Raw genomic sequence first — 10455 nt, 5'->3', positions numbered from 1 at the left:
GAGGGTCAGCTATAAGTCGGTTCCAACTTCATGTACATAACCACCCCACATTTTACTATCATCCTAGTCTAAGCCACGAATATTTTTGGTGCCAAAACTTCCAAGTCTCCTAAACCTATTTTTTCGAGGTTCTCTACAATAAATCTTCCATTCAAAATCCTGTTGTTGTGTACTGTTACATTGGAACCCACTGACAGCTGACACTCTAGCAGGTTGTAAAAGGCTATCACAGATGAGGGAGAGAACTGTTTAAAAGGAGTATGTGATTAGTCATGACAGGAGTCCAGAACGAAGGCTGCATAGTTGAGTGGACTTGGGGGGAGGGATTGTATAACAATGAAATAATTTTTCTTTTACTTTTCAAGAAGAGCGAACTGGGGGGTTGGGAGGCTGGGCAGGGAGAAAAGTGCAACAATGAATGAATGGAAACCCAAAGTCTCTGTAAACTTTCACTAATTAAAAAAAAAGGCAATCACATGGAAGGCTGCCCATTTTTCTCCCACAGATCTCCTGGTGGATTTAAACTACATACCTTTTTGCATTGGCAGCACAATTCCTTACCACTAAGCCCATGCAGCATACTAAGTTATCATTAAAAGACTACAGACTAAACCATGGCTCAAAGCCCTTCAAGGTCTTCACACAATTTCTACCATGGCTTTTAAGAGCACCTTGCATTCTATTCTTTGAATTTTCTTCTCCCTTCTATCTTTGCCCATAATTTACTTCTGTCTGGTGTCTGCTCAAAGAGATCTTCCTTAGAAAGATCTTTATTCTCCATAGTTGAAACCCTTCCTCCCATTACCTTTCCGTGCATCTTCTATTTTTACTTTGCTTTTTCAACTATTACCTGATATCCTAATATTAGATCTCTGACTTACCTACTAGAATATACCACCTGTAAACTAAGATTTCCTCTCCCTGCTCCTTTCTTTTGATAACACCACCACTTAGAACAGTGCCTAACCAGAAAGAAAAAAAAGGAGAGATGTGTGTGTGGAAGAGCAGCATTCAAGTTATCAATTCAATAAATGAACAGGGCTACATGATTGATGGTAAGGAGTCCTGCTGGTGCAGTGATTAAGTGCTTGACTGGTAACAAAGAAGTTGGTGGTTCAAACCCACCACTCTCTCTGTGGGATAAAAATGTAACAATCAGTTTCTGTAAAGATTACAACCAAGGAAATACTTTGGACAGTCCTCTGATCTATGGAGTTGCTAAACTGAATCCAGTTGAAAGCACATGACGTATATTCATTGTTGTTGTCAAGTGCTATCAAGTCAATTCTGACTCATGTCAACTTTATGAGCAAATCTGAACCTTGTCCTATTCTGTGCTATAGTTATGATATACGTGAGCTCACTTTTGCAGTCATTATGTCAATCCATTTTAAGGGTCTTCCTCTCATGCTGACCCTCCACCTTTAAGCTTGATGTCTTTTTTCTTAGAACTGGCTATATTCTCTATAGACGCATACATCTAAACACTCTACTAGTTGCTTTCAATTGGTTTAAATTTCTGATACAAGACAGTTTTGAAATTTTTCTGCACATGAAAATCACCTAAGAGTCTTCTGAATTGAGATTACATTTTCTAGGTAGCACAGATATCTTTTTGAAGTTCTGGAAGTAATTCTAATAAGACCATTCAATGTAAGATCCAGTTTGAGGATCACTGGTATATAGTGTGTTAACCGTAAGACAGTATAGAAGATCAGGAGAGCTCTGGTGGCCTAGTGGCAAGAAGCTGCACTGCAATCCCAGAGGCGCACGGTTCAAATCCACCAGATGCTCTGCCGGGGAAGGAGGGACAATCTCCTCCTGTACCAGTCAGATCCAATTTTGACGGTACACACACACAAGTAATAAAAAATTAAAAAATTTTAAAAAGACAGTATAGAAGATCTATAGTACTTTGACACATCTCCTTCTTAGATTTTATACCATGTAATGTTCCCTTCTATGTTATGCAGATGACACAACCTTGCTTGCTGAAGTGAGGACCTGAAGCACTTGCTGCAGAAGGTCAAGAACTGTAATCTTCAATGTGGGTTGACGCTCAACATCAAGAATACCAAGATTCTTACCACTGAGCCAATTGGCAGCACCATCATAGATGGAGAATAGATTGAGGTTGTTAACAGTTATACCTTGCTCAGCTCCACAATCAACACTCTTGGCACCAGCAGTCAGGAAATCAAAAGACGAATTGCATTATGTAAATCTGCTGTCAGGGACATTTCCAGATAACTGAGAAGCAATGATGTCAGTCTAGAGACAGGTGCGTCTAATCTAGGCCATGGTTTCACAACTCCTTGCTGTGCATCAGAGAGCTGGACAATGACTAAGAATGACAGAAGAATTGATGCCTTTGAGTAGTGGTGCTGGAGAAGAGTCTTGAACATACCATGAACCACCAAGAAAACAAATAGGTCTTAGAGAGGGTGAAATCAAGTTTCTTCCTAGAGGTTAGGATTTTGAAGCTTTATTTCACATACTTAGACATGTGGTCCGGAGGGACCAATCTTTGGAGTAGGACATCATGCTTGGAATGGTGGAGGGCAGGAAAGGAAGACCCTGGATGAGATGGATTGATACAGTAACTACGACCATGGGGGTAGGTGTGTCAATGAGACTCTCTCAGGACAGAGCAGGCTTCAAGGCTGTTGTACATTGGGGCGCTATGAGTCACAGGCAAACTCGACTGCACATAACAACAGTATTCACTTGCTCTGTTCACAAGATAAGAAAAGTATGTGCCAGGGCTGTATACACTCTCCATACCTATTCCAGCTGTATGCTCAGCAAATCATTCAAGAAGCTGGACTTTGTGAATAAGAATGTGGAATCAAATTTGAAGGAAGATTCATCAACAACCTTGTGATGCAGACCACACAACCTTGCTTGTTCGAAGTGAGGACTTACGCACTTGCTGTAGAAGACTATAATAGTCTTCAATATGGATTATATCTCAAGGTCAAGAAAATAAAAAATTTTCACTGGACCCATGGGCAGTATCATTACAGATGGAGAAAATACTGACATTGTCAATGACTTTATCTTACTTTAATCCACAATCAACACCCTTCGTAGCAGCTGTCAGGAGACTGGGAGACATATTGCACTGGAAAAGTTCGCAGCCAAGAACCTCTCTAAATTACTAAGGAGCAATGAATGCTATAAGTCTGAATACTAAGGTGCACCTGATTGAAGCCATTGTCTTTCCCATCACATGCAATGCATCGGACAATGAACAAGGATGACAAAAGAATAAAATAATTAATGCCTTTTGAGTTGTGGTGCTAGAGAATAGAACTGAATATCCCAAGGACTGTCAAAAGAACAGGTATGTCTTGGAGAAGTGCAGCCAGAATGTTCCTTGGAGGCAAAGTCAACAATTCTTCATCTCATATACTTTGGATTAGTTGCTATAAGCTATTTCTCGGAGAGACATCATGCTTGGAAAGGTGGCAGATCAGTGAAACAGAGGAAGACCCTCAACTAGATGGGCAGACACAGTGACTGCAGCAATGCTCTCAAATATGTCAGAAATGATGAGGATTACAAAGTTTAAGATAGGGTTCAGATCTGTTGTCCCTGACTTGATGGTAGCAACTTAGTACTGTAGCACATTTCACTTCCTACGTCATATAGAAACAAAAAGAAATCCCTAAAAATAAAACCGTTTCAGGCAAAGTTTAGCAGGGCACCATGCAAAAATGTTGGAGAGGATGTGGAGAGGTGGGAACTCTCATATACTGTTGGTGGGATTGAAAAATGGTACAACCACTCTGGAAGTCAGTTTGGCATTTCCTCAAAAAAATTGAATATAGAAACACCCTATGACCCAGCTATTCCTATACTAGGAATATAACCCAAGGAAATTAGGACTGAGACAAAACGGAGATTGGTACACTAATGTTCACAGCAGTGTACAACACTGCAAGAACATGGAAACATCCCAAATGTCCAACCACGACTGAATGGATTGAGAAATTATGGTACATTCATACACACAATGGAATACTATGCAGCACTCAAGAGCAACAATTTCGAAAATTACTCCATAACTTGGGAGAGGCTGGGAGAGCATTATACTGAGTGAACTAACTTAGTCTCATAAGGACAAATACTGCGTAAAACCATTATTGTAAAAATAGAAGAATAACTAGTAAAACATGTATGGGAACTCAAGGCTGGGAGCATGGGTAGGGGTGAAACCACAGGGTTACAGAGTTTGGTGGGTGGAGGGAGGGGGGTAAGGAAATGGGAAGGATCTGGGCAAAAAAAACCCCCCAGGATAATGATGGGCAAGGTAGATTAATTTTATAAAACATAATGCATGAGAATGACTATGAAACAAAATGTGAATAATGGTGTAAAACACAATATTTGTAAACTTTGTAATCAAACTAATAAAAAAAGAAAAAAAAAACCCCGTTTCAAATATTAGATCTTAGAGAGAAAGCACATCTTCTGTGACCTTCTATGTCTTTCCAAATATAATCCAGGGGGCTCTGGTGGCTTAGTGCTTAGGAACTGAGCTGCAAACCCATGGTTTGAAAACATCAGCTGCTCCATGGGAGAAAGATGGGCAGTTTCTTCCCATGCGATTTACTGCCTCTGAAAACCAACTGGAGGTCTACTATGGGTTCATTCCTATGCAACATCAAACAACAACCCAAAATGAGAGTATTTATCGTTTTCCTAATTGCTGAGGCAAATTCATGCGTGGAAAATGTGTGACATACATATGTAACATCTGAATACTTTGGGGTGCTTTGGACACACTGATAGTTTTAATGGAGTCAAGATAAACAGATGTGATCACTCAAACAATGTCATTTCTGAAAAGAATTTCTTTACAATATAACTCAACTAAGTTACAATTAAATAATATCTCAGTCATGTTGTCCAAAATTTGTCACTTAAGAATATAACCCACTGGCTGTAGTCATCAATCAAAATATCTTTAAGATAGAAGGTAATCAAATATTGTGCATTTTATTTGTCCAGTCCCTGTGCTCACCTTTAAACTTTTGCCTTCATACCTCAGACTGAAGGACAAAAATTAATGAAAGAGAAAACAAGTAATTTCATCATTAAATTTTTAAAATCTTCACTACAATGCAAATAGTAGGGATTTGAAAAGAACCTTGGATATATAAGTCACCATCATTTTACAAATAAGCGATGACTTTGACATCTAGATGAAGTGAAATGACATACCTAAAAGTCACACAGGAGAGCTGAAAAAGAAATAACACCCCTCCTTTTTTCTTTCAAATAAGCAGACAAGATTTTTCATATATTAACCAAATAATCAAGATCATCAGATTAGGAGGAAATGAGGACTAGAAAGTATGTTACACATAGAACAAGAGGGTTTGCCAATCTGCTGCCCTCAGGATGGAAAAAAAAATGCAAACATGGACATAAATCTATTAAGAAGCTGCCACTTAAAATATTAGAATCTTCAAAAATTCAATTTACAAATACAGTATTAATTGCATTGTTATAATGAAATTAGTTCATTCAAGGTGAAAACATCAAACAGCACCAATACCAGAAAGTTAAGAAGGTAAATACATTATTAGTTAAAATAATGTGTAATCATTGATTGGGACAGAAATTACCAACACTAATAAAATTATTTAAAACAACTGTTTGACATAATGGCAGTATTTAAAGATTAATATATGCCCTTTTCCCACTGATAGGACCATAGCTAAATATCCTAGCAGTGGATCACACGGAAAAATGTATGAAATAAAACTCCTTAACTTTGAACCATGATACTTTATAAACCAAATTCTGCCAATATAAACCAAAGGCGGTATTTCTTTGTATTTTAATTACTCTTAATTGTCCCAATTAAACCAAAACAAAAACCAATTCCCTTTATTAAGCACATAAACATTATCTATGAAGCAGCAAGCATTTACAAATGGTCTACTGACAGTGTATCAAAATGCTACTAAGGAAAATACAGCAGCATATACTCTATTAAGAGCACATTATTCCACATGGAATCCCAAAATTATTCTTATCTCTAGTTCATTAAATTCCTGGAAGACTAGAGATGAGCAAGTAAAAGTACGAATGGGGCTAGTGAGAAAGCTTTAAATGATAGTGTTATTTAAAATTACCTAAGATAATTTGATGCTTACAGAGAAACCCAACTCTATCTGGATTTTTAAGTATACAGAATTAGAATGCTAGCAAACCTTTGGTGTTTGGGAGGGGCAAAAAAGCATTGATTGTAGCTTTATGAGAAAATGAAATAGGCATAGTTTGTAAGTGTTTGTAACGGTCATACCACCTTCTCCCTATTCCCTGTTTCTTTCATCAGGTGATCTGAAGACTACCTGGTTTAAATTATTTGGTAACTCAGTGCAGAAAATTAAGGTCACAGACAATGTACAACAACTTTTAATACACCATTAATACTAATGATTAAAAATTATTGCATAGTCTTATGCAATTACCCTAAAACATTTTTTTGAAAGTAAACAAATCATATAAAAGACAAATAACCCTTTAAAATGTGGATGGTCTCTACTACCTTGATCTTCTATCTTTTTTTGTCTTTTCAGTACTTTTGTCCATTGTTTTCTCATTGTCTCCCCTGCACTTTGGGCAATACCATTTACCCTTTGGTTTATAGGTAAGTGAAACACATGAAAAGTGAAACCATTCAATTGGACACTGTTCATTGTCACATCCTATCATTTCTCCATAAGACACTTGGTTACACAAACAGTATGTAGGTTCATTGGGATCTATTGCAAACTCAACGGGTGAAGCCTCTCTTTCTTGCTTGGCCTTAGAACGTTTCTTTTTCTTGGCTGATTTGGATTTCTTTTCTTTGGGTGGCTGATCATCACAGTCTTCAATCCCATTTGTCATATGACATAAATCACGGCTTTCACTGGTTCTCTGTCTTCGGGGTCTTCTCGAAGATCTTTCTGGTTGGCTGGAATCCATCTTTGCTTTCTCTGAGGTTCTTTCACTCTCTGCAGGATCTTGGAAACACTGTGAATGTAACTCCATTTGTCTTGCTCGATTTTCCACCAACTCAAGCATCTGTGTGACAATCTGAATTTTCTCATCTCCCAATTCTTGACTATTGATTAATGCTCTCTGGAGATGCTGCTGTAGACGTTTTTTCTGGTTTAAATCCTCTTCTTTTTTATATTTTTCGTAGACATCATCAATTTCCTTTAATGTTTCTAAAGAAAGGAAAAGTAAAATCAATGTTATATATTAGCACAGTATTTTCAAGTCATTTTTCACAGAATTCATAGAACTCAAATTACAGTACTACACTTTTCTATAATATATATACATGAAAAGTACTATTTTTCATTTAAAAATTATATTAGCTGATATAAAAATGTATTTAGAAATACATTAATAAAAAGAAATTTTAAAAGCTCTTAACATCCCCATAGCTTTCTCTATTTTTTAAAAAAATGGGTGTATAACTATCAAGCAAAGCTGTTATACATAAACAGGAGCCCTATAAGTAAGGCACTTCAGAGTTTACTCAGTGTCATTATCACGTAGATTCCATCTGAACTTCAAAACAACCCTGTGCAAATATACAATATTTGCACAGCTATATAACTTGAAAAGTTTTCAGGACTAAACTGAAGATTACAGCCCAACTGTGTTTTAAGGATCTGAAGTTCGGTCAATGGCTTACTACATACTCCTGAAGACTGTCGATGCCTTTACTTTCCTGTCATTTTATTAGTTCTATTAACTCCTGTATTTTAGTATTACAGGGAAAATTCAGAAGATAAAACTATTTCCCAGATAGTTTCATAGTATAGTATCAACTAACAGAGTCACTAAAATGATTACAGTAAAGTCAGGACTGGATCACTCTATCTTTGTAGAGAAATAGCTCAGTAACTGGTTCTGAGCTGTTTAAACTGTGGACGTAGCTACATGCAGAATAATTATTTAAATCAAATAAAAATGGTTGAATCACTAGAAGGTATCAAAAAATCTGGAAATAAATTTTCAGATAGCAAAAAAAAAATTTTATTTAACATTGTTTTATTTAAACCTGTCCTATTTCTTACTCTGAAGAGATACAAAGCTATATTAAATCATTCGATCTAACCCAAAAGAAGAAAAACAAAAATAATTCTGATTTTACCATATGGCATACCGCTGTTCTATATCCCAATACTATTATTCTAAAGACAACAACAAGAATACAAACAAGTTCAAAACATCTATTGGGACTGTGAAATTGAGGTTGCAAAAAACAAATATTCAATGCAACTCTTAAGATTCATCTCCTCCTTGAAAACCATAGATATTCACACTTGATGGTTAACTGCTTTAATTTGGGACTCACAATCAAAAATCACCAGATTTTACGGTATTCATTATCCCTGATGTTTCAACAGTTATGCACTCAACTATTAACCAAAAAGTTGATTGTGCAAACTCACCAAATTGTTCCTCATATGTAAAGACCTAGATATCTGCTTCTGTAAAGATTACAGCCAAGAAGAACCTACAGGGTAGGTCACCTTAGTCACATAACAAAGTGAGAACAAACTTGATGGCGACCAGAAGCAGTAAAATTGCATAGAACAAAGTTTATATCTAGTCTATTTACCCAGTGGGACATCTAAGTGGAATTTTAAAACCCAAACTCTGCTGCTACTATTTATAGGGTTACTATTTCAGAAGTGGATACCCAGGTCTGCTTTCTAGTCTTTCTTAGCCTGGATGCTCCTCTGAAACCTATTCATTACAGGTGACCCTGTTAGTTTTTAAGTACCAGTGGCATACTTTCCAGCATCACAGCAATATGCAGGCCGCCACAGTACAACAAACTGAGAGGCAAGTGGTAGGACTGAAGATTGATGTTGTCATGGATTTCATTTTACTTGGATCCATGATCCACACTCATGAAATTAGCAGTCAAGAAATTAAAAACACATGGCAATGAACCAATCCAATACTAAGGATCACTATAAAGTCCTAAAAAGCAAAGATGTCACTTTAAAGACTAAGCCATGGCATATTCAATCACCTCAAATGTATGTGTAAGGAGCTCTAGTAGCATAGCCCACATGTGGTGTGCTGCTAACCAAAAGGCTGCACATCTTTAGCAGATAGAATCCACCAAGTACTACGAAGGAGAAAGATAAGCAGTCTCCTCTTCATGCTTTACAGCTTTGGAAACCTGACTGACGGTCACTATGAGTCAGAACTGACTCATGGTAGTGAGGTGAGTTTTCATGTGTGTGAAAGTTTAACTAGGAATGAATAAGGAAGACCAAATGAGAATTGATGACTTTGAATTTTTATGTTAACATACTGAATATACCATAAAGCATCAAAAGAGCAAACAAAACTGTCTTGAAAATATAGCCAGAATACTCTTTAGAAAGAAGGATGGGCTCCAGAGTTCTTTGAGCATGGTGAGACTACATCTCACATTCTTTGGGCACGTCAGGCAGGGTCAATTCCTGACAAAAGACATCTGTTTGGTAAAGTAGAATCAACCAACGAGCTTAAAGCATAGCAGAGATTGTGAGGCTAGCACAGGATCAGGCAAGATTTTATTCTGTTGTACAGAGGATCACCATGTGTTGGAAACAATCTGACAGTATCCAACAAGTTTTCATGAAACTAGGTATTTCCTCCAGAAACACATACGATTTGAGGATTAAAGGGAACAAAAGAAAAAGGTAAATCTCACTTAAAATATTCTGTATTTAATATTCGGGAGTGAGAAGATAATTATGTATCATATCAACATACTGATAACTACATAGGATAAAAAAATCCCATTTTTAAGACATAATTAGTAAGCCGCTCTGGTATGCTGAACTGATAATCAGAAAGTTGGCAGTTCAAGTCTACCAGTTGTTCAAGAAAGATGGGGAAACTCCTTTAAAGATTTTGTTTCAGAAACCTGAGAGAGGGTGGTCATGAATTGGAACTGGCTTGATGACAGTTGGGGTTTTTTTTGTTTAATTGTATAGTAAAAGAAAGGAAATGGGAATTAATGGCCCCTTCTATATGATATAGATTTTTCTCATTTAATCCCCACAACAATCACATTAAGAAAGCTACTACTTCTATATGCGAAGAAACTAAAGCTCAAGAGGTTAAAAAAACCTCCTAGACTTTGAACCCTGTCAAGTATTTGTGTCAAACTCCAAATTTTACAGCCTTTCTATTAAGTGTCAAATTTTGAAGACATTTGACATTAAAAATAAAATTTTAGTTCAAAGTGTTAATTTCTCTAGGAAATTATTAACTAAAATATTGCAACACAAATTCTTAAAAGCCATGCGCCATAGTGAATACACCATTCAATCATGAAATTAATTTCTAAAATTTTTCAGTAATTTCTGAAAGTGTCTCAAATAGATGGGAAGTAATTCATCTGTAAAATTTATACATAATTTTATATTT

The 10455-nt window shown here is 36.5% G+C and overlaps 1 protein-coding gene across 1 annotated transcript in view; it reads right to left on the bottom strand.

Moving 5' to 3' along the window:
* Positions 1 to 6416: 6416 nt before the first annotated feature.
* ING2 (inhibitor of growth family, member 2) overlaps positions 6417 to 10455 on the bottom strand; it is a 7104-nt gene continuing 3065 nt past the window's right edge. The window contains exon 2 of the mRNA XM_006882230.1: positions 6417 to 7232. Within this exon, the coding sequence (XP_006882292.1) occupies positions 6562 to 7232 (671 nt within the window). The 3' untranslated portion in view covers positions 6417 to 6561. The remainder of the gene's footprint in view (positions 7233 to 10455) is intronic.

This window comes from Elephantulus edwardii, unplaced genomic scaffold (assembly GCF_000299155.1).
Source record: "Elephantulus edwardii isolate Elephantulus edwardi_28Jun2011 unplaced genomic scaffold, EleEdw1.0 scaffold00018, whole genome shotgun sequence".
In the NCBI taxonomy this organism is placed as follows: domain Eukaryota; kingdom Metazoa; phylum Chordata; class Mammalia; order Macroscelidea; family Macroscelididae; genus Elephantulus; species Elephantulus edwardii.
The sequence above is the reverse complement of the archived record's forward strand: the minus strand, read 5'-3'. Positions and strand labels throughout refer to the sequence as shown.